This window comes from Solanum stenotomum, chromosome 8 (genome assembly GCF_019186545.1).
Source record: "Solanum stenotomum isolate F172 chromosome 8, ASM1918654v1, whole genome shotgun sequence".
Classification (NCBI taxonomy): Eukaryota; Viridiplantae; Streptophyta; class Magnoliopsida; order Solanales; family Solanaceae; genus Solanum; species Solanum stenotomum.
In genome coordinates this window covers 39,742-63,729 of record NC_064289.1, presented here as the reverse complement: position 1 = coordinate 63,729, position 23,988 = coordinate 39,742, and the positions used below count along the sequence as shown (strand labels likewise).

The 23,988-nt window shown below is 36.7% G+C and overlaps 3 protein-coding genes across 3 annotated transcripts; 2 read left to right on the top strand and 1 right to left on the bottom strand.

The window, feature by feature from the left end:
* The first annotated feature begins 476 nt into the window (after positions 1-476).
* Positions 477-4,242, top strand: LOC125875218 (uncharacterized). Its single transcript, XM_049556320.1, has 8 exons — positions 477-890; positions 985-1,070; positions 1,152-1,246; positions 1,701-1,797; positions 2,444-2,558; positions 2,662-2,816; positions 2,901-3,026; positions 3,840-4,242. The coding sequence occupies exons 1-8, from the start codon at positions 578-580 to the stop codon at positions 4,065-4,067; spliced, it is 1,215 nt and encodes a 404-aa protein (XP_049412277.1). The 5' UTR covers positions 477-577; the 3' UTR covers positions 4,068-4,242.
* Positions 4,243-6,904: 2,662 nt separating this feature from the next.
* LOC125872360 (uncharacterized) lies at positions 6,905-22,350 on the top strand. Its single transcript, XM_049553076.1, has 13 exons — positions 6,905-7,249; positions 7,898-8,035; positions 8,133-8,214; positions 17,288-17,364; positions 17,525-17,631; positions 18,467-18,605; positions 18,888-19,004; positions 19,107-19,198; positions 19,574-19,640; positions 19,741-19,819; positions 19,914-20,005; positions 20,859-21,002; positions 21,802-22,350. The coding sequence occupies exons 1-13, from the start codon at positions 7,046-7,048 to the stop codon at positions 21,940-21,942; spliced, it is 1,479 nt and encodes a 492-aa protein (XP_049409033.1). The 5' UTR covers positions 6,905-7,045; the 3' UTR covers positions 21,943-22,350.
* Positions 22,351-22,889: 539 nt separating this feature from the next.
* Positions 22,890-23,775, bottom strand: LOC125874083 (uncharacterized). The gene has a single exon (XM_049554892.1). The coding sequence runs from the start codon at positions 23,643-23,645 to the stop codon at positions 23,073-23,075; it is 573 nt and encodes a 190-aa protein (XP_049410849.1). The 5' UTR covers positions 23,646-23,775; the 3' UTR covers positions 22,890-23,072.
* Positions 23,776-23,988: the final 213 nt, after the last annotated feature.

Here is a 23,988-nt window from a genome sequence, read left to right as displayed (position 1 = left end):
GTAAATCCCGGTTTCCGTCCCGTTACCCCTCCCGGACCGGAACAAGTCCGGATCTAACCGGCACTATCCGGAACCGAGACGGAACCGGTAACGGACCGGAACAGACCGGAACCGGAACCGGTACCTCCCGGTTCCGTTGCCACCCTTACATATGGTTACCAATGGGCAAAAGAAGGCAAATGAGAAACAAGACCACATGCACCTACTAAACGCGTGAAAGTTGTTGGGTTCAACTTGTGTGGGGTCCAAATCCAAAATCAAGTTTTAAGTACTATTTTCTTTTGTTATTGTAACCCAGACCCACTTTTCACTAACCCAATCCAATTTGCAACTTCTTAGCTACCCGTTAAAGACCAGATTTATCACTTATCTATTCCGGTCTTTGTTTCTATTCCAATCACAATAGAAAGATAAGACTTTGCAACTACTATTTGTAGAGTTAAAATAGAGACCTAGGCTGCAAAACAATAGGGACGTATCAGCTAGTTACCTTGCCAGCCACAAACTGACAAAAGGATAGAATTCGAACATTAACATAAGTGTGTAAATAAAATTGCAAGAAGATAAGATAAGATCGATGGAGCAGAAGCTTTCTTCAGTAGCGAAAACGCTAACAAGTTCACCCATACAACAACTTTCTTATCTTGCCGAAAGACGCAATGCCGTCAACCTCGCCGAAGGTTTCCCTGATTTCCCTGCACCTTCCTACCTTAAAGACGCTGCCATTTCCGCTATCTGCTCTGACTTCAATCAGTACAGGCATGTTCAAGCAATATGTGATTACCTCGCTTATCAACTCAAACAAATGCATGGCCTAGATGTCGATCCCCTCACTGATATCGTCGTATGTTGTGGTCAATCTGAGGCTTTTGCTGCCGCAATGTTTGCAAGTAGCTTACAAACTGATCTCAATTAAGTACTTTGTTTTGTTTTTGAGAATCAAATCATATAATAATTACTGCTTTCATTTCTTAATTTGTCCAGTAATAAACCAGGGTGATGAAGTCATCTTATTCGATCCATCCTATGAAACATATGAAACATGCATTAGGTTGGCTGGCGGGGTCCCAGTAAGCCTTCATTTAGGTTATAAATTGTACATCCATCTATCTACCATTGATTGTGTGTAACTTGTATTTCTCCATGCACAGGTGTATGTAGCACTTGATCCCCCTTATTGGAGTCTGGATCCAAATAAACTAGCAAAGTCATTTACTGTCAGGACAAAAGCTATTGTCCTCAACAGGTAAAAGTTTCTGATTCAACTCTGTACCTAATTCTTGTGGACTTCTGCTCTTTCAACTACATTTTGCCACAGAAGCTGTTAGTCCTCCACTCATTCATTAGCTTAATTTGACAACAATGTGGAAAAAACCTTTACATTTCCACAAAGCTAATGGGTTGACTTATGTACTAAAAGTTATCTGGATTAAACAATAGACACAAATGGTAGAGTTTTGCTTCAAATCACCTCAGGTTGACTCACTTGATTATTCAGATATCACACTACTATTGTTGTGCCAAAAATGCTTACATTCTCATTACTCATGTTCTGTTTGAGGAAATCATAAGCTTTTCATTCTTTTAGTCGAACCAATAATTGACAAGGTTCAGTTTTGTAGTTGCATGTATAGTGTACAACATGCTAGACGAAGAAGATTTTAAACAGATGATCAATTTTACCATTGGATATGCTGCAGCCCTCACAATCCAACTGGAAAGGTTTTCACAAAGGATGAGCTTGAGATTATTGCTGGAGCTTGCCGGACCTGGGATATTCTAGTTGTAACAGATGAGGTTTGCTTCACTTTGACACATCTTGCACTTTTCAAAGAAAACGGAAAGCAACGAAATAAGTATATTCAGTTCTTTTGTTCAACCTAATCTGAAGAATTCTTTGAGAAGTAACAAATAAGTATATTCAGTCCCTTGTTCAAGCTAATCTGCAGAATGAACTTTATATTTACTACTCCACCGTGAACCCCATAAGAAAAGAGAAGAAAAATAGAAAGAGAGATGCAATTTGCACTGCTAAAACTTTTCACTCCTAAAAAACTTCTGGTGAAGTATCAATAGAAGAACAATGTCTTATCTTGTTTGTTTGACCCTTTTTCCCTTAGTAGGCGTGTTTCTTCAACCCTCATACTTTGGATGGATGTTGCATGCGTCAACAGTGTTACTCCCTGGTTATAGACACATACAAAAGATATTATGTTAATTTATGGTTAACAAGTTTCTTGCTTTTTTCTGTTAATAAGGCAGCTTCACACTTGCAGAAGTGTTGAAGACATAATCAAATAAATCAGAAGTTTGCCCTTTCTAATAGCTAAAACATCTAATTACTTCATAAGGCAGGTTTGCGATTTGAGAAAGTGTTGAAGTCATAATCAAATAATCAGAAGTGTGCTCTCTCTAATAGCTAAAGCATCTAATTACTTCATAGGTATATGAACATATAACATTTGATGGGGAGAGGCACACATCAGTTGCCACATTTCCAGGAATGCAGAAGCGGACCATCATCACATCTTCCTTGTCAAAAAGTTTTAGTGTGACTGGTAAGCATTTGATATCCTGCTTCCAATGCCAGCATGTTCAAGTCATTCCTACCTCTGTAAGTAGGTTGATTTATCAAATTCTTATTTATCTTCATGCTTTCAGGTTGGAGGATTGGCTGGGCAATATGCCCAGCTTACTTTGCATCTGCAATCAGGAACATCCATGTTAAAATTACAGACTCTGCTCCTGCACCTTTCCAGGAAGCTGCCTTGACAGCTTTGAGAAGTTCCCCCGAGTACTTTTATGCATTGAGACAAGTAAATTTTCTCGCAATTAGTAGCTCTACTGGTGTTTCCTTTCCAACTTATTAGTTAATCTATCTTCACTTCTTTGGTGCTCAGGACTATAAATCAAAAAGAGATTACTTGGCTCAGGTGCTTACAAAAGTTGGTTTCCAGGTCTCCGTCATGCCTAGGGGTTCCTTTTTCCTATTCATGGAGCTTCCCCGGACATGCACACTTTCTGATGTAAATACTCTCAAAATATCTTTCTTCAATTATCATCTCAAGCATGAATATCTATTTTCCATAATAGAAATCCTTACATTAGGACTGTCCTATTTAATTGGTATCAGAAGGTTCAAAAGGGACGAAAAATCTTCTTTTTACTTTCTTTCTTTTTAACCCGGGGGAGAGGGGGTTGTTGGAGGAAGAGAAGGAAGGATGATAGGATTTAACTTTGTTAGGATCAGGAACTTAGCTCAACCAAGAAATGCTACTTGAAATTTGATTCACTTAAGAGGACCTTAATCTTTACTTGTTACAAAATTGTCGGAGTTTGGATTGAAGTGTATTTGACTCCAAAATATCAGTTTACTACCTCAACTGTGCTTGTGTGTTGAGATAATTTGAAGAAACAATACATGGTCTTGTATGATGATTCTACTTTCCGGAGATTTTTATCTTTTAGAGAACTGGAGAAAGGTGTTAGTACACTATACCCAACGTAAGGTGTTAGTTAGTATACTATACCCTTCTCAGGTGGGGTAAGCTGTTAGTACACTATACCCTTCTCAGGTGGAATTACACTGAGTTTGTTGTTGTTACTTTTTCATTCCAACCAACCTGAAGTGTTTATATTAGTTGATCATCAAGGTTTAGAAACTTATTTGAAAGTATAGAACTTCAAGGAGACACATACATTGAGTGAGAGAACTGCTGGTTGTGCCAGCAATAGGTTCAGTTTTTTGGATTAAGTTTTATACTGCCTGTAAGAACTTGACAAAGCTTGTTATTTAGCGTGCTTTTATATGTTTAAATGGTGGAAGTGATAAACTTCAGGTTGACTTTGTGGAGGAATTGATTAAACAAGCTGGGGTGGTTGCTGTACCGGGCTGTGTATTCTTCCACACCAATTCCTCAAAACTAGAGGACCTTTCTCTGACGGCTATTAGCTACCACAGAAGATATATCAGGTTTGCGTTCTGCAAAAGTGAGGAAACATTAGCTGCTGCTTCACAAAAGCTAACCGAGCTCATCGATGGTTCAGGGGGACTAAAGCTATTTTAATTAAATTGGCTTGTTTGGATTAGCCTTTCCAATCCACGTCCATGAGAAGTGGGAGCTTCAAGTTGGTTAGAGGCAACAATAGAATTAAGATGGATCTGTTTATTCTTTGTCCCCACCCTGGAATGACGTTGATAAACGTAAGTTTCATGAAAAGAAAATCAATTCATTTTCTCGACTTGTAGTTTTTACCAAATGAAGAAAGTTATATGACTCGAAAAAGTAAGTTGAATATTTATGCATGCTATTTCAAACGTGGATGAAAAGATTTCCTTCGAATGAACCCAACTACACAGTTGTACTTGTCTAAACTAGAATCGTTTCGTTTCCATGTTATGAGACGAACAACATTTAAGTGAAGAAAGGCATTGCAGGGTTTTTGAAAACATAAGCTCGTTGTATGATATTAAAAGATCCAGATATGTTTTCTAAGGACTAAGAGCCCGTTAATTGGCTTACTTTTAAAAAGAGTTCGGGATAAAAGGGTAAAAATATTGAGCAAAAATTTCAAAAGGCAACAAAAAATAAGGTTCAAAGGATAAAATTTGGACGAAAGACGGACAACTATGAGAGCTGTATTTGTTTTTTGTTTTTTGTTGAACTTAACTTAGCATTAATTTTTTTTTTATTAGCTCGTGCACAGAACTTTTCACGCTATAAGTAGATGCATATATTCAATTTGTTCAACAGATAAGTGTGGGTAGCGGCGTATTGTTGGATGATTTTTCTTTTTAGTATTTATTTCATTCTTTTTTGTAACATACATACCCAAATATAAAATCTCTCTCTATATATACAAAGGTTATATATAATGACATTTAACTTTTGATCTTACTAAAAATATGCAGAAGCATCTTATAAAAAATGCTATATATATGTTAAAAGTATCGAGAGAAACTTAGTTGGGCATAAAAGAAGGCAAAGTCATTAGTAATCCCTTGTTTGGTATACTTTTTAATGTTATGTATAACTAGTGCTTGTATTAGTTATATACTCTATTGTGTATTCAGGAGTGTAGTATTGATACCATGGATTTCTAGGTATTAGTAATGCAAAAAGATTTAATACATGCAGGGGCGGCTCAACGTAATCGAAGGCGTAAAACGAAATTTCAATTGAAGGCCTAAAATCTAAACATTCATATGTGTTTATTTAAAATTTATCTTTCTTACACTTTCCAAATGCAAATTATTACGTAGTATTTTTTTATAAAGATATGATTTTATCAATTCAACATTGAAATATTTTACTTCACTAAGACAATCATTATATGAATTATAACATATTATATAAGTAATAAGTTGACAAATTTTAAATAAAAATAAGAGTTAGAACATAATGGGGTCAAAGATAATAAAGTAATATAATTTTTTTAAATAATCATTTTTATAATAAAAAAAAATTAACACATACTTTATTCTTGGTAAAATTTGAGGGGCCCTAAAATTGGGGGCCTAAGGCATATGCCTTAATTATCAGAGCATAGAGCCCGCACTGAATACATGCATTATCATGGTTAAAGATCCAATTACCCCTCAAAAACACTTTTATATCTTTTCCACTATATTGCGGATGATATTTTTGTGAATAAATATTTTTATACAATTCCTACTATTTTTAATACAATAAACCAAACAATGCATAAGAAATAATCTATACATAACTAATACAATCATAACTAATACGAGCATTACTAATGCACTCTACCAAACGGCTCCGGTATCATGCATGCAAATTGCAATGGTCAACATACAACATTATAAGGACAATGACATGGTTTTTTGAAAGGTTAGGCATATGTCGTGCCTTACTACATGTGGTAATGTTGCCTTTTTGATTTAAACCTTATTTTTTGTTGTCCTTTTGGAGTTTTTGCTTTTTTTTTTTGTCCTTTTGACTCTGAACTCCTTTTAATAATATAGCTTTTAAAAAATAGTTTTTAAAAAAATAGTAGTTTTTAGAGAGTCAAACTTAAGTAACTTTTAAGATTAAAAATGAAAAGTAGGGAATACCTAATTTTAACTTGGGAAAAAGCTCAAATATGCTATCAAACTTTTAGAAAATGCTCATTTATGTCGTTCGTTAAAAAATTGGCTCATCTATATCATTGTTGTTAAAGAAAAGACTCATTCATGCCCTTTTTTTAACTCCGATTTTGCAAAACCATTTTTTACACCCCAAACAACTTTTAACACTTTTCAATGGAGTTTTTTTGATCAAATATACTCTTTATGCTTCTTCTTTCTTAAGAACACCAAGGACACATAAAGAACATTAACAATTCCCAAATTTTAAACTTCTTTAATTCTTCAAGAAATCACCTCAAATTTCAATAGTAGTTTTCCTCTGATCTAGATATCAAAATTCAACATTTGTTGAGCTCGAATTCAACCTAACTCACAAGACCCACTTGAAATTTCTTCAAAGTTTCAAAATTTCAACATTCCTGGGAGAATTTTATCCACAACTTCAAATCATTTGAAATTTTAAACATAGACTCAAAGCAAATTTTTGAAAATTCTTAGAAGATAAAAACACTTAGGAACAAAGATCTGATGTCAAAAATAAATACAAAACACGAAACAAAGCAAAATTTTGAAAATTCTTAGAAGATAAAAAATAATATATTTGATCCAAAAACTTCAATTTAAAAGTGTTAAACTTTTTCTTCTTTGATAAGATTATATAAAGAATTGAGATAATTTTAGAAGTTTTATAACTTATGAGATTTTTATAATTATTATTATGAAAAAACATATAATAGAAAAAATTTAAAATTATATATTCAAATAAAACTTCAATTTAATTTCATGATCGCATGGCCAAACAACCCTTATTCGGCTACAAGAACATTTTTAACCACTCTCCATTTCTTTTGAAAGAAAAAAAAAAAGTATAATGTCGGAAGTTGCACTTGCACGAAAATCAGTCGACGGTGGAATAGTCAACTAACTTTAGCTGAATATTTGACAGCGTGAGGGATGTCGTCGCTTACGGTGGTCATAGATTCCGGCGAACGAGCTCCGCTTCTTTGTATTTCTTCGCCAGAATTGTCGCACTCGCGCCCTTGGGATGGAGAAATAGTCTCTTCGTCCCTGGACGAGATTGGCGTATCAAAACCTACGCTCAGTGATCCCAAACAGCGTTTAGTCTCTCTCGATGTCTTTAGAGGCCTTACCATCGCTGTATGCTTCCTCTGAATTTTCTCTTTCCGATGGCGATGGACTGAGCCGGCCATTTCTAAAGTTTTATTTTATTTTTCGCTGTTTAACCCTCTATAATGATTGATGAAACCCCTGATCACAGCTTTTCCTGCAAAGCACTATGTCAAAATTATTGGAAGAGAAGAAAACACACCCTTGTACTTTTTTGTGATTTTGCCTGAATTGTGCTTATTTGCACAAACACCACCTAATCAACCAAATCGAATGTTAGAAATTCAATTCTGCAATTTCAATCTACTCTTTGTAGCTGAAAATATCTTCTTGATGCTCTTAACGCTTCACCTTTCTCTTCACTAGTGCCTTTTATTTTCGAAGTCAAAGTAATACGGATGATAGGTGCAACCTTTTCTATTGCTAATGCAAAATGCAATTTTTGCGGTTATCTTCCAGGAGGGTAGTGGTAGAACTTAACGAAAGATGGGGAATTGAAAATTTCTAACGTGTCTGTTTCTGATTCTAGCATCTATTATAGACTTGTCCTTTCTTTTGATCTTCTTTGTTAAATGATGTGTCTTGAGCGATTTCATGTGCTTTTTTCTCTTTGTTGTTTTACTTACTTTAAACTCCTTCCTTCTCACCTTAGTTTTCTTTATGTGGTTTGTTTGACAGTTAATGATTTTGGTTGATGATGCTGGAAAGGCTTTCCCGTCCATAAACCACTCTCCATGGTTTGGAGTGACCCTTGCTGACTTTGTGATGCCATTTTTCCTCTTTATCGTTGGTGTTTCTGCAAGTTTAGTATTCAAGGTACCATTCATGATCAGTCCTATTCATGATGCTCTTTGTTAGGTAATCCAATTTTTTTCGATTCCAACAGTGATGAGACAATCTATTGTTGATGCAGAAAGTTTCCTGCAAACCACAAGCTACAAAGAAGGTCTTACTGAGGACAGTTAAGCTCTTTATTTTGGGAGTAGTCCTTCAAGGTATGACATTTTCTAAGCACCTCACAACCCAAGAGAGAGACTAAAAGAGGAAAAAATAAGAAGATCTTGACCCACAATTATTATTTGCCAAAATGCGTTGTGTACGTAGAAGAGAAATAACTATGTTCAACTTATGCTCTGCCTTCATTTTCTACTTATCAACAACAACATACCCAGTATAATCTCTCAAGCAAGGTCAAGGGAGAGTAGCCCTACCTAGAGAGTAGAGAGGTTGTTTTATCCTCGGCTCAAGGAAAGCCAGATCAAAAAAGATATAACAGAAGTGAAGAATTCATTGAAAATACTATAGAAAGCATGACAATGCATTCTTGAAAAAAAAATAGCAACTACAATAAAATAGTGTGATAATCGATGTACAAGAGATAGTAGATAGTAACAAAATTGAAGGACAAGAAACTACAAGAGAAATACTACGACCACTAGTATGGAAGGATAAGCAAGACAACACTCTATTATTTACTAACTTTCTACCCTAATTTGTGTCTTCTACAACCTCTTATCTAAGGTCATGTCATCGATATGCTGCAACTGTGTCATGTCCTGTCTAACCACCTCTCTTCAATACTTTTTTGGCCTATCGCCTACCTCTACCTCTCCTGAAGCTATCCATAATCAACCTCTCACACCTCCGCACGGAGGCATCCATGCATACGCTCTTCACATGCCTTGACCATCTCAGTTAAACTTCATCATTTGTGTGATGAAATGCTAGATCCGATGGAATCAATATGGAAGTCAACACGTAGAGCAAAACATCAACTGCTGGTATTGAAGAAGTAAAGATTAATTATGCAAGGATAAGAAATTATCTAATCCTACTTATGATATATATATATATATATATATACATATATATATATATATATATATTTATAAAACCAACTAACTAACTGCTTAAGTGAGATCTAACTGACTAATATCCTCATAGTTCACTGTATTTACAAGTATGCCACTGTCTTCCACATTATCATTTCAACACCCCTTCAAGCTAGTTGGTGGGAAAACATTCAAAACACCTAACTTGGATAATCAATGATAATGTTGAACTCCTCCAAGTCCCTTTGTCAACAAATCTGCCTCTTGCTCAGTTGTTGGAACATACTCTGGATGAACTAGACCCTGCGGCACTTCTCCCTTATAAAATGACAATCTTTATGTGTTTTGTTCTTTCATGAAACACAAGGTTGTTTGCTATCTGCATTGCTGCCTTACTGTCTGTGAGCAACTGAATTGGTGTAGGAGCGCTAACTCCAGATACTTGAATAATACCAATAGCCAGATAAATTCTGATACTATTAATACCATGCTTCTATAGTCGGATTCGACTGAGCTTTTTGCCACTGTGTTATGCTTCTTTGACTTCCATTATATTAAAGATCCACCAAACTTCACAAGGTATCCTATCACTTATTTCCTTGAATCTTGACAGCTTGCTAATCAATATCACAATATGTTGTCAAGGAAGTATCACCTCCTGAAGTTAATAGTCCCAAGTTTATGCTCATTTTTGACATACTTCACCACTCTGTAAGCTGCCTCCAAATAAAACTTCTTTGGAGTCTGCATGAACTAACTCAAGGTCTGAACACTATAGGCTATATCTGACCTAGTCAGTGTTAAGTAGAGCAGTTTTCCTATCATCTTCTAGTATCCCTTTACATCACTCAATACTGGATCTTCCCTCATTCCATAATGCTGATCATACTCCAAGCACCGAGCTTGTGAGTTATTGATTCTGTTCCAGTGGTATCAATGCAGGTTTAGATCCTGCCAATCCTAGCTTAGCTATAAGCTCTGAAGCGTATTTTCTTTGGTACAATAGAATCCTCTTCTGGGATTTACACACCTTAAATGCCCAAGAAGTATTTCAAAGTAGCAAGATCCTTGATCTTGAAGGCTTTGTGTAGTATGTTCTTGGCCTCTTGCAAAAAAAGCACTGTAAACATCCCTTTGATATAGACTCCAGTTAGGCATAGCAGCGAAGGCGATGACAGCCGTAACTGCCACCATCTTAACAACAAGAGAAAAAGTCTCCTAATGGTCCAACCCCTCCTGTTGGCTATACCCTTTCGCCACAGGCCTTGCGTTGAATCTTTCCACCTCATCAATAGACTTATATTTGATCTTATATACCCATTTGCAATCAATGGAAATCTTTCCTTTGGGCTCATCAACCACCTCCCAAGTCTTGTTCTAAACCAAAGCATCTATCTTAGACTGCATGGCAACTGTGAGAAATAAATGAGAAAAAATATAATTGAATTGTGTATCTAAATTGTTACATTGAGACCCTATTTATAGACAATACATTGGAATCCTTTTCCAACTAGGATTCGTATTCCTATTCTTATTCCTATTCCTATTCCTAATACTATTCTAAGTAGGAATGTATATACTTATTTCTATTCTAACACTCCCTCTCAAGTTGGTGCATACAAATCATAAGTAACTAGTTTGTTACAAATGTAATTAATACAAGGACCTGTGAGGGACTTGGTGAAGATATCTGCAAGCTGATCATTTGACTTCACAAATTTCGTAACAATATCTCCTGAGAGTATCTTTTCTCTGACAAAGTGAAAGTCAATCTCAATGTGCTTAGTCCTTTCATGGAACACTGGATTTGATGCGATATGAAGAGCCTCTTGATTATCACACACAAGTTTCATCGGATCAGTTTCACCAAATTTTAGTTCTCCCAGCAACTGTTTGATCCAAACTAGCTCACAAGTTGCTACCGCCATTGCTCGATATTCTGATTCTGCACTGGATCGAGCAACCACATTCTATTTCTTACTCTTCCACGACACCAAATTACCTCCTACTAAAACACAATATCCGGATATGAACGTCTGTCAGAGGGTGATCCTGCCCAATTAACGTTTGTATATCCAATGATATGCTCATGGCCTTGATCCTCAAAGAGTAGTCCTTTACCGGGAGCTGACTTTATATATCGCAGAATACGAACAACTGTTTCCCAATGACTATCATAAGGGAAAGTCATAAACTGACTTACAACACTCACAGGAAAAGAGATATCAGGTCTAGTCACTGTGAGATAATTCAACTTTCCAACGAGCCGTCTATACCTTTTAGGATTACTAAGTGGCTCCCCCTGTCTTGGAAGGAGTTTAACATTCGGATCCATAGGAGTGTCAATAGGTCTACATCCCATCATTCTTGTCTCCTCAAGAATGTCTAAGGCATACTTGCGTTGAGAAGTAACAATACCTGATCTAGACTGAGCAACCTCAATACCTAGAAAATACTTCAATCTGCCAAGGTCTTTAGTCTGGAAGTGCTTAAAAAGATGTTGCTTCAAATGGGTGATACCATCTTGATCATTGCTTAAAGAGATGTTGCTTCAAATCGGTGATACCATCTTGATCATTACCCGTGATAACAATATCATCAACATAAACAACCAAATAGATACATCGATTTGGTGCAGAAAACCAGGTGGTTGCTCCATATGGACTTCTTCCTCAAGATCACCATGCAGAAATACATTCTTAATATCCAACTGATGAAGAGGCCAATGACGAACGACAACCATAGATAGAAAAAGACGGACATATGCTATTTCGGCCACAGGAGCGAAAGTGTCACTATAATCTAGCCCAAATATCTGAGTATACCCTTTGGCAACAAGGCGAGCCTTAAGTCGATCAACCTAACCGTCTGGACCAATTTTGACGGCATAAACCCAACGACAACCAACAGTAGATTTACTTGCAGGAAGGGAGACAAGCACCCAAGTACCACTCTTATGCAAAGCAAACATCTCATCAATCATAGTCTGCCTCCATCCAAAATGAGAAAGTGCTTCACCTGTAGTCTTAGGAATGAAAATAGAGGACAAAGACGACACAAAGGCATAATGGGGTGATGACAGACGATGATAACTCAAGAAGGTATAATGTGGGTTAGTATTTCGAGTGTATCGTATACCTTTTTGAAGTGCAAGCGGTTGGCTAGGATGAGGCAAGTCCGCAGTAGGGGGAGAAGATTGGAACATGACATGAATCACAAGGCCTTTACTATCTTACCTCTTCAAATTCCTTAATAGCATGCTCTGTCTAATTCACAAACGTTTGGGACATCCAAGTCTATCCAAACTGCAAAAGATGGTGCCTAGTTTGTCTAGTTTATCCATGTTAGATTGTGAGTTGTGTCAACTTGGGAAACACACTCGTGCTACATTTTCACTTAGTAGTGAGGGTCGTTCAGAGTCTATTTTTTCATTAATTCACTCTGATATTTGGGGTCCTAGTAGTGTCAGTTCGACCTTAGGATTTCATTATTTTGTTAGTTTCATTGATGATTATTCAAGATGTACTTGGGTTTTCTTAATGAAAGATTGTTCTGAGTTATTTTCTATATTCAAAAGTTTCTTTGCTGAAATACAAAATCAGTTTGGTGTTTCTATTTTAACAGCAACAACCCACCTGGGATCAGCCATAGCCTTATCATAGGATTTGGGCTCTAGTTCAGTTGAAATAGCACTCACATAAGCCTGAAAGCTTGCTGAGAGTGAACCCTACCTGAAGATAATTTGATAATGCGTAGCAGCAAGCAGATTTGGCTGAGCCAGGATAGATGATGTCAGATCCAAGCTGTGGAGGCTTGGGATCTCTTGTAGACTTCCTCAACTGAGGTGCTGCAGCAGGAATAGGAGCTGTAGCCTCAACTGGCACATGAATAGGATCTGCAGCAGGCAAAACAATGTCAACTGGCAAGTCAGAACTGACATCAACTAGAAGAGCCAAGTTATGAGCAACAACACCCCCTACTAGGAGCAGGAGCGGATTTACGTTGAGCCAGATGTACCTCCTTCGTCGAAAAATTACACTATATATATAAAGATTAAAATATTAATTTACGTGTATATATATATACTATTGAACCCCTTGAACAAACACCAAAGGCGTAGCTCAGTGGCGTTGGGGGTTCAGGAATTCGCTCCACTGCACGCGAGATCGCGTGTTCGAATCCGGGCAGAGGCATTTTTTTATCAGCTTATATTTTAGGCGTTTTAATTTATTTTCTTAAATAATAATGCAATCAGAAAACGATGTTTAGTTCGAAAAAATTAAAACGCTGATTGGGAATTTAGGATTTATTAGTTTAACCCTTAATTACAAAGTCAAATATTAAAAAACCCTTTTCTTCTTGATTCGATCAGTTTAATCCGACCTGTTTATATCCAACTCGACCCGTTTATTTGTGGATATTATTTACGTGATTAATTTTTTTTGACCTCCCTTGATGAAAATCCTCCCTCCGCCACTGACTAGGAGATCAATATCAGGAGCAGCTGACTCCTCAGGGTGACCTTGCTGCTGAAGAAGCACAGTATCAAGACTGTCCTTTAATTTCAGGAATAAAAAGGATTGTGTTAGGGATGCATTGGAAGTCATTAATTTAAGTATTTAATTATATTTTTAGTTGCTTTATTTATTATTCTAGAATAAGGTTTAGTTTTCGAGTTTCATAAGGATTATGTGAAGTTATAGTTATTAGTTTGGAATAGGATTTAGGTCTCCTACTTTTATGAGAATTAGACTTCCTATTGATGTAATAAGACTCCTATTTAAAGGGGCTTTTGATGAATAAATCAGTAAGTCATAATTAAGCAAAAAGCAAGGAGTTCTCTCTTCCATTGAACTCTAAGGTTTTAGTCTCCTTTTGAAGAGTTGAAGAGATCGGAGTTCTCTCTTTTAATGAATTCTAAGGTTTCAGCCTCCCTTTAGCGAGCTGATTTATATATCACCCCGTGAATCGATCCTTCCCTAAAGATTCATAACAAATTGTTGTTAGCTTGCTTCACCTGCTGAAAAGGGTAAATGTGCTCTCTAAAAGTAACATCTCTGCTAACAAATAACTTCCTAGCCTTGAACTTATACAATTTGTAAGCCTTCTGAGATGTGAAATAGCCTATATGAACTGCAACAACTATTCTAGGTGAGAACTTGTCCACATTGTTTAGAATGGTAGCAAAGACAAACAACCATCTCCCTTAGATGAGACATACATGGACTACACTTGTGAAAGAACTTATTGGGGAATTCTCCACCTAGAACAACAGAGGGCAATCTATTGATCAAATAGACTGCTGAAAGCATACATTGTTCACAAAAATGCAATGGTATAGTCTCCTGAAACCTCACGGCACAATTTAAAGCATGCGTCAAATGACTGACATATGCAAAGATTAAAAGGACAACTAGGGTCATAAAGACCAGTTAGAGAGATAAAAGGATAGGGGATTTGCCCGGAATTTCTTTTTGGTTTTGTTTGGATCCCATTAGCTAAAGTAATAACATGAAGAGAATGTGAATAAACAATATATGACAAAAGTAATTTATTACCAGAAATATGATAAGAAGTACATGTGTCCATGACTCACGGTCCAAGGGTACTAGACTGTGAAACACAAGCAAAGGAATTACCTATAACAAAAGTATCAGGCTAAACAATCGAGGCTACTTATGGAGATGTTTGCTTATTTGCTCGACACGGAAGGAACTCATTATATTCCACTTCAGATAAAGAAAACCCTTGATTACCTGCAGTGTTAGTCTAAGCAATTTGAGCATCCTTGGGTGGTCGACCATACAAGGAATAACATACATCACAAGTGTGTCCAAGCCTATTACAGTGACTACACTCGGGTCGAGATTTTCTAAAATGACCTCCTCCTTGTTTATTCTCCATAAATTGAGATGTTCGATTTTTTGTGATTTGAGATGGGAGAACATAGTAGTCAACAGTTGGTGATGAGACCACATTGTGTTTGGGAGATGTGACAAGATGAAGTAAATGAGAGAATAGTTTATCAATTGTAGGAATCGTACGACTAGCCAAAATTTGATCACACACTGAATCAAGGTGAGTAGGAAGTCCAACAAGTGTAAGAACTATAAACAACATGTGCTTTGCTTTTGTGAATTTTCAACGTTCATAGTGGCTGATATCAACCTCTCAAATTCCTCTATGACGACTTGTACTTGTCCGAAGTAAGTAGACATACTTGATACTTGATTCTTGTTTCTTTAAGTTGGTCATCCGAGACATCATATCATAAAAACGAGATATGTCATTATTGTATAAAGCGCGAGCCTTTTCCCAAACTGAATAATATGTCTGGAATGGGCGAAACAAGGGCATCAACTTGGAACCAATAAATCGCCACAAGAAACTACATAGTTGAGCGTCAACCTTCTCCCGATGTGTTTTGGACTTTTCATCTACCTCACTAGCCTTTGCCTTTTCATCTATGTCATTAAGTCATCTTGAATACCTTGACCCTTGCACCACAACTCAACTGATGAAGCCAAGCTAAATAATTTGAACTTCCCATTAACAGTTCTGAAGTTATCATAGGGCTTGCACTTCTAATTCCCGTGTTTTTTGGAGCTAAAAATATCACATCCGAGAGTCATGAAGGATGGAAGAAAGTTCTATCCAAGAATCTGACAGAGGGTATATATCAGAATTTCTTGGTAAATTTCCCTGGAAAAAGATCTGGTACACTGCAGTCTCCAAACAAACTCCGAGTGTGAGAAAAAAAATCAGAGAAGTATGTTGGAAAATAAACGAAATCACCGATATCAAAATGTTCACTGAAAACAGTGTTCTGATGGCCGTAATGAGAACGTATGTAGATGGGTACCCTCGAAATTAGCTGGCGAACACAACAACAAAAAAAATAAATTGTCAAAAGTTGGCTGGAATATCTCGCACGCACTGGCACATGAACTCATGCGCTCACTGGAACCCTAGTATCTGCCGGCGCATGACACATTTGCTGCCGGAAAACTTGTCTGGGTTTTAGTCGTGGGGGCTTGCTGAATCTGATGGTAGTGTTGGTTTTCGCGCACACTCACCGAAAGAGGGATGATGCAAGACAACTGGTATAGTCACCGGAATAAGCCGCTTGGTGACTGCTTCATGGTATTTTCTTTTCTCGGATATCTCTCACAAATACTCTGATACCATGTGAGAAATAAAGACTTGGAAAAATATTATTGAATTGTGTATTATACATTATTACAGTGAACTCTATTTATAGAGATTACAGTACGATCCTTTTCCAAGTAGGACAATGTACACAATCCTATCCCTACTTCAATTCTAACACGGTGAAATAGTGCAGATATGGGCAAGCTGGCTGGAAGATCACTTTTATAAAAAATAATGCCCTATTCACTTAAGCACATCATACTTACCATGTTGAATAAAATACAGAAATCTTACTGTCTCAACTACAGTTGCAAACGAGTCAAGCTTGCTCAGAATTTCATGCTCAACATGGCTCAAAATAAACAACAGCGTATAATTTGGCTTAGTACAGCTTTTTTGTCGTCTATGTTGTTTGCTTAATCAGACCCTCGAGGCCCCTTACAGGCTTACTAAACACAAGAGACTCATTCATTTGACAACAAAATAAGGATTGAAATAATCATACGAGTTTTGAGATTTGAGGTTGAAGTCATTGTTGTGAAAGACTGAAACCAAGCTTATGTTGTGGTATTGCTTGGGCAAAAGCATTGATGAGTATGGTGACATGGATGGAAAATTGTGGCAAAAACTAGTAAGTATAATGAACTTAACCATGAACGAGGGTGGTGGTGGGTGCACACTGTACAACAATCAACCCTGGTGGACTTATTCGAACTAGGATCCTCTATTTGGATGGCATTGAGAATCCATATATTTATTGACTATCAAGGCCATATATTATTGATTATCGAAGAGTTATTTGCCAATGGAACTTTTTGCTGACTTCGTCAAAATTAAGATTATGATTTAATATTTATTGCTTTGACAAAACACAAGGATGAAATTTGCTGAGAGGTAACACCTGGAGGAAAAAGGGATCAGTTGCTTCTGTCCTGCGTGAACTGAAAATTTGACATCATGAGCTTCTGTTATTATTAGATTATTAGATATTCTGGTAAAGTAAAATGCCTTCCTTATCTAAATTGTTCCATCAACTGCATGTAAACTCACATATGTTACAAGTCATTGAATCACTCATTCTTAGGTGGGTATTTCCATGGCCGCAACAACCTGAGTTATGGAGTTGATATTGCTAAAATTAGATGGATGGGAGTGTTACAGGTACTTTGTGTGACAATGGCTTGTGTTCCTTAATTGATTATTTCCTGAAGTTGTATTCCCTGGCCGTCTTCTATACTCTTAGGTAGATCGAAACCTTTAATTTTAGTTGATTCAAGTTTCTATACATCCTACCATTACTCTATTTGCTTTTCTGTTGTAGAGGATTTCCATCGGTTATTTATTTGCTTCAATCCTGGAAATTTGGTTTGCCAATGATTATCCTGTTGATTCATCAAAGGCATTTATCAGGAGATACTTCTTCCAAGCGTAAGTATACCTTTTGAGATTCTGGATCATCTGCTGTTAGGTTCATTCATGGTTTATTTTAATCTTTCTGTTGGGGATTCACATGGTTGAAGTGTTCATTCATGGTTTATTTTTATCTTTTGTTGGCGATTCACATAGTTGAAGTGTTTGTTTTTCTTAATCATGTCTTCCTATGTCAAGAATTTCACATGTATCCCTTCAAGATTTTTGTAGTGCTTGAAATTTTGTGGTCGCAGCAGAATATTTATCCTTAAGCATGTGTATGAACTAGTACCCTTGATCTGTAAATGATATTACTACTACTTGTCCTGTGGAAAAAGATCTATGATACTCCAAAGAGTTCATAAAGTGCAACATTACCAGTTTCAAAAAAAAAAGGAGGAGTTCATGAAGTGCATAACAATATTCTAGTGATTCAAATGGCTATCCATCAGTTACTGGGAATACAGCTGGTTGACATTTGTTCTCTTCCTATGCTATTTCTACTTCTTATATAGCAGGCATTTGACCTGATCAGTCAAATGAAATTTTCGTCCCTTAGCATTGTGCTTATTGGAATTAAATGCAGGTTAAGCAAAACTTATTTAACTTTTCAGTGGATATGTTTTCCTATCGCACATTTTCCTGAGACATGGTACAATACATGACGACCCTTTCAGCTTTTTGCTTGTCCAGATATATGGGTCTATGCAATTGTATGATGTTCGTAATTGTTATGAGGAATGATGAGATCCCAGATCTGCTCAATTATGTCTTTATGCCAATTTGAAAATTGCAGAATAATGCTATTTGAGAAGCTTCTCTTTTTTATGCTAATATGCTTCTCAATACGCAGGCTGGCTGGAATCTTAATTGGTTTGTCGTACCTGATTTTGGTATATGGCCTCTATGTTCCAGACTGGTTCTTTGAAATATCCAGTCTTAACGTGGAATCACGATCACCAGTTTCAGGATATGGATCGAGTACTCAAACTGTAAGAATCTTTTTGAAGAGCTTCAAGATTTTAGTGTTCTCTGGTTTACTCTATCTGGTCGCTATTAAACTCTATTCCTTTTCAGCACCATACATCTGCTAAATTGTCACTCTACATGCCTTACTTTAAGTTCCCTAGAAGTCTGACCCTTCAGTAAATTAATGTGGGGTTATTTTGGGAGGTCAGCATGCTTGGTTTAAGAGAGAAAGTGAAGCCACATTTCAGGGTCACAGATTGAGGCACTCTTGATCTTACTTTAGGTCATGAATCTATTTTTAACAGGTTAACTGTGGAGTGAGGGGCAGTCTCGAGCCTCCTTGCAATGTTGTTGGTCTGATTGATAGGCTTCTTCTTGGTGAAAAACACCTTTATCAACGTCCTGTCTACAGAAGAACCAAGGTTCTTTATGAACTTAATTGTCATGTTCAAAATCTGATTTTGTGGATTTGAACTTTACATCTCTATTCTCATTGTTTTTCTCTTATAATTTTCTGTGGATAGGAATGCAGTGTCAACTCTCCTGATTATGGACCTCCACCATCAAATGCACCTGGATGGTGCCTTGCTCCATTTGACCCTGAAGGAATCTTAAGGTAGATATCCTCCTTGCCCCATATACACTTTCTCAGCAGATTGCATCTTGTTTAGTTTTATTAGCTAAAGCCTAGTTACATACAATTAGAAACAACTTTCTTTTGTGAGTTGATTTACTTTTCTCGAGGTACTAATTCATGAAGGCTGATTACTCAATCTCTCACTTCATTATGCAATGTATAAAGTAACATATCTTTTGCTGTACCATTTGTTTTACATAGGATTAGTGCTTAAATCAACCAAAGACTACACAATGGATTAAGAATGATTGGAAATTCCTGTTTCTTTTTTATGTTAAATCAAATTATGTTCCTTTGTTTTACTTTAATTGCTTCCAGCTCATATTTTTCTATTTCTTCATTGAAACTATTCAGTTCTTTGATGGCAGCCATTACGTGCCTTGTGGGCTTGCATTTTGGCCACATTCTTGTGCATGTTCAAGTAAGGAAGACATGATACCTTTTTGAAATATTTGCTAACTATAGAATTGCTTCTTGTTTTTGTGTATTCTCTTTCTCATATTTATACATCTTTGCTATAGGATCACCTGCAGAGGGTAATCTTTTGGTCCGTATTTTCTGTATTTCTAACACTTGCAGGATATGTATTGGAGCTTGCAGGTATGCTGTTTTATTGATGACAGTGGGTTGAATTTTGTTTTTACAATATGTTTGCTTTATAGCTGACACTCACAGCACATTTTTTATGTTCCAGGTGTTCCTCTTTCTAAACCGCTTTACACATTGAGCTATATGTTCATCACGGCTGGAGTATCCGGTTTGCTCTTAGTAGTTCTTTATTACATTGTGAGCCTGACTAGATTCTTTGGTTATCTTCTCTTTTTATGAGATAATCCTTTTGTGATATTAATTTTACGAAAAATGATATGTACCGAAACAGAGGAATTTTCTTGCATTGAAATTTGGCAGAATGAATAATAAGCAAGATGCCCAAGAGAGGCCACCAGAAATGAGCGTTGATGATATTAACATACTATATCAGATACTCTGCTTAATGAAGAAGTGACTGCTAGGTTAATAAATGGAATCAAACTGAAGTTCACAACATGAGAGTACTTCTAATTTCCTTGAGTGTTACAGAGTTTATAAAAGATCTGTACGTGCAAATACCAGGGTTGTCAATATTATTTTCATTGTTGACTATTTTGTTGGTAATAGTTGATAAAAATATGGTAGACTCAAAATGTGCAATCATTATTAAGGGAAACGTATATTTGGTCATGATGCATTATGGTCTAGTGTCTAACTGAAAGCAGATACATTTATATATTCGCTAAAGCAATGTATGATCTGCAGTCTGGACTTCCAAATTTAATTAGATGGCTGTCTGGAAGATTGCAAGATATGGTACCAAATAATGAAATGCAGAATTACATGGGATTTTCATGGGGATTAGTATGAAAATTCGCATGAAACTTATTTTCCTGCAAATTTTCATACTAATCCCCAGGAAAATCCCCATGTAATTCGCACTTTTCTTGTAGTGTTTCCTGATACTTTTATGTATCCGTCAAGTCTAGTAATTGCTTTCCTAAGTAAGAAAGATATTCCCTTAATCTTTTACATCATTAGAGGAAAATGATGATATTACTGATCTAGGGCATGGAATTAATTTGCGTTCTCTATCTGGCCGGTGCAGGTTGATGTCAAATGTTTTCAGAAGCCAATGATACTATTTCAGTGGATGGGAATGAATGCTCTCATCCTCTATGCTTTGGCTGCTTGTGACCTCTTTTCTGGGGCACTGCAAGGTTTCTATTGGTATTCACCCGAAAACAACTTGGTAATCATCTTCTTTCCATTAAATGTTAGTTCCTCTTGTAAACTTACTCATCTCCTGAGGAGCTATTTCTGATAATTGCAACGCTCTGCTCCACGAACCTGCTTTTGGCAACAGTGTTTGTGGAAGATCATTAGTGACAGGTGTGACAGAGAGAACCACATTAAGAGAGAGAGAGAGACTCGAGATAGACAATATCCCTGGAAATGAGATTGGGATTTAGAATTTGGCCTTTTATGAAGGCTTAGTTTAACCTACTATTCTATATATGACAGGCACCAGAAAACAGTGAGCAGAGCACATCAAAGATATTTCTGTTTTTGTATCCTAATGGATAAATTAGTAGTATGAATTTGGAGGATTCTTGGTAAAATGAGTACTCTGGAGGAAGGAGGGGGGGGGGGGTGTCATTTGAAACTGGGACCTCTTTACCAGTTGAACTAGTTCTGATTACCCTTCAAGTACTCTGCACCTCTCCCCTCTCCCCATTTGTTGTGGTTTTCTTCAGCCCTCAGGTAGTGCAGTGATATTTTATGGTGTCATTCACTTAATAACTTTCATACTTGTATATTCTCCTCAAGTCGCTTTATATTCAATTTTTTTCTTCTTAACAACAGTCTCTCCATTTTTTGTGCAAGAGACATAATCAGATAGTATCATTTTCTAGCACATTCACTGCTTCATTTAGGTTTCCAAGTTTGTTTAATGCATACTCTTAGGTGCTTTTAGAGATTTACAGATAGTAACTATATCAAACGATGCTTCTCGTCAGATCTGAAGTTACAAATAAAATGGCATGTAGGTTGACATTACAGAAAGGTTCATTCAAGCAGCATTTAATTCAAAGAAGTGGGGTACCTTGGTATTTGTGATGCTTGAGATATTGTTTTGGGGTTTGGTTGCTGGATTCCTTCATGCAAAAAAGGTTTATATAAAGCTATGAAGTTGCTGATGTGAATGCTTTTGCGTTGTGTGGTGCCACTCTCTTGATCATGCCCAATATTTCAAAAGAGTGCATTCAGTGAGTCCTTCAGCAGCAAATCCAGAAGATTTGAGATTCCCAACTCATAGCATTGAACTTTACTGTCCTTATGGCATGTATATATCTGCGGACAATATTACCTAGTAGATTATGAACAGTTTCCAGCTTTCTCCTTGTGTAGTTGTGGCATTAAAATTTGCTTCGAGGATATCTACTTAGTCCAGTCACAAATGGCAGCACGTTGTAAACTTGTAATATCATATTTAATTCTCTTTGTTGATCTTCCTTTCTATTACGGTATTACCCAGTTCCTAGCTGGTCTTGACATAGAATGAAGTTAATCGTGGACACCACATTACATATATATATTCTCCTTTTCTGTTCTTTTTGCGGGTGGAGTTGCCGGGAAGCAGGTAGAATGAACTATGAAGAATGCTCTTCTTATTAGCAGCGCCTTTTTCCCCTCTAATCTCTATTATAGAGAGATACCTGTTCTTGAACTTTGCAAATTCATTTACCATGAAGAATCAGAGATTATAACTTGGACCCAGTTAATACATTCATAATCCTCTAATTAGCGAGTCTGATATAGGGCATAAGCACAAGTTATAATGCGAGACAAAATTAACCATGGGAATTTTACCAAGGCAGTCTGGATTGCTTCTGTTTCTGTTACTAGATAATCCGTTTGCAATAAGTGAACTAGATTGAGTAGACATCGTGCATCAAATCAATTTTTTACTTGTGTATTTTTTTTTTCCAAGTCTGAAGATCCAATTTAATTAATTTACTAATTAAAGGTAATTGTTCTTCCTTAGACAGAATTGAGAGAGTATAGAACTGTTTAGTAAAGTGAAACTACTACGTTTTAGGAAGACAAAAAAAAAAATGAAATTGAAGCAGAAGGCTGGCTAGAATATTATGATTGTTACGTTCCCCTTGTCTTGTTATAAATACAGTATATAGGTTAGCTTCATCATCAATGTGGAGTAGGTATGTACTTCTCATCCATCATATACTATATAATTAGCTAGACAATTAGGGGGCTATCTAGCCTTAGCCTTATTTATTACGTAATGTTGACCTTGCAATTAATGGAATTGGCCGCTGATTGAATCAACGTTTTGACGCCTCATTTGTTGGTAAAATTGAAGGATGAAGAGCTCGGCCTTGGCATCGATCATGTCGTCAGCGCCAATAGCATCGAAGACTTTGTCAGGATCATCTTCCTCTTCCTCCTGTTCGTCGAGGTCTTGGAGATTGTTTGCGGAAGCGTACTGGCTCATGGTCCCCGATGAGGCTGAGGCCAGGGCATCTAGTGATTTCAGATCGTTTGCTGAAGCGTATTGGCTCATGGTATCCAACTGATCTAGTGATTTGAGATCGTCAGCGGAAGCGTACTGGCTCGCTGCAGAGGGTGACGTGGCACAATATAATGTATTATTATTATTGTCCTGCAGATGCAAAGGGCGCATAGAACCCACCAGCTTCTTCCAATCTCCCTGTTGGGTTATTACCTGAGCAGCTTTCTGCTTTCCTTTTGTACGATGGCGCAATACGAACATTGCAGCTTTGAAGAAGCCGAAAACGCCTGGCGTCTTCGCCTTCTTCTTATTCTGATCGTCATTTCTGTTGTCCTTGATGGCGACCACGCCTTCCGTCATTCTTTGATACGTATTATTAATTAATTTGCCCTAGCCCTCCCTGCAAAATGCAGGGTGAGTTATGGGAAAAAAAGATTTTGGGTATAACTACCACACTTCTTATGCTCTATATAGGAGGAACATTTCTGTTTTCTTGGCAACATTTGTCACCACAATAAATCATTCATTTATTCAAATTAACACATTATTAGGACAACCAAAGGATTCTATTTTCTACTATACCGGAGTTTTCTCCTCATCAACCAAATGCGTAATTGGGTTGTCCTTTTTTTAATAAAAAATGATATATACCAAAAAGAAATAAGTTTATATTTTGTAGAAAAAATTTGAACATTTTAAATTT

What these genes read in the sequence shown, in the direction of transcription:
- LOC125875218 (XM_049556320.1), top strand. Translation starts at nt 578, where the DNA reads ATGGAGCAGAAGCTTTCTTCAGTAGCGAAAACGCTAACAAGTTCACCC. An exon ending in AAAAAGTTTTAGTGTGACTG is followed by an intron (nt 2,559 to 2,661) that starts GTAAGCATTTGA and finishes TCATGCTTTCAG; the next exon opens with GTTGGAGGATTGGCTGGGCA. An exon ending in GGACATGCACACTTTCTGAT is followed by an intron (nt 3,027 to 3,839) that starts GTAAATACTCTC and finishes GATAAACTTCAG; the next exon opens with GTTGACTTTGTGGAGGAATT.
- LOC125872360 (XM_049553076.1), top strand. Translation starts at nt 7,046, where the DNA reads ATGTCGTCGCTTACGGTGGTCATAGATTCCGGCGAACGAGCTCCGCTT. An exon ending in GATGGATGGGAGTGTTACAG is followed by an intron (nt 17,365 to 17,524) that starts GTACTTTGTGTG and finishes TTTCTGTTGTAG; the next exon opens with AGGATTTCCATCGGTTATTT. An exon ending in ATATGTATTGGAGCTTGCAG is followed by an intron (nt 19,820 to 19,913) that starts GTATGCTGTTTT and finishes TTTATGTTCCAG; the next exon opens with GTGTTCCTCTTTCTAAACCG.
- LOC125874083 (XM_049554892.1), bottom strand. Translation starts at nt 23,645, where the DNA reads ATGACGGAAGGCGTGGTCGCCATCAAGGACAACAGAAATGACGATCAG.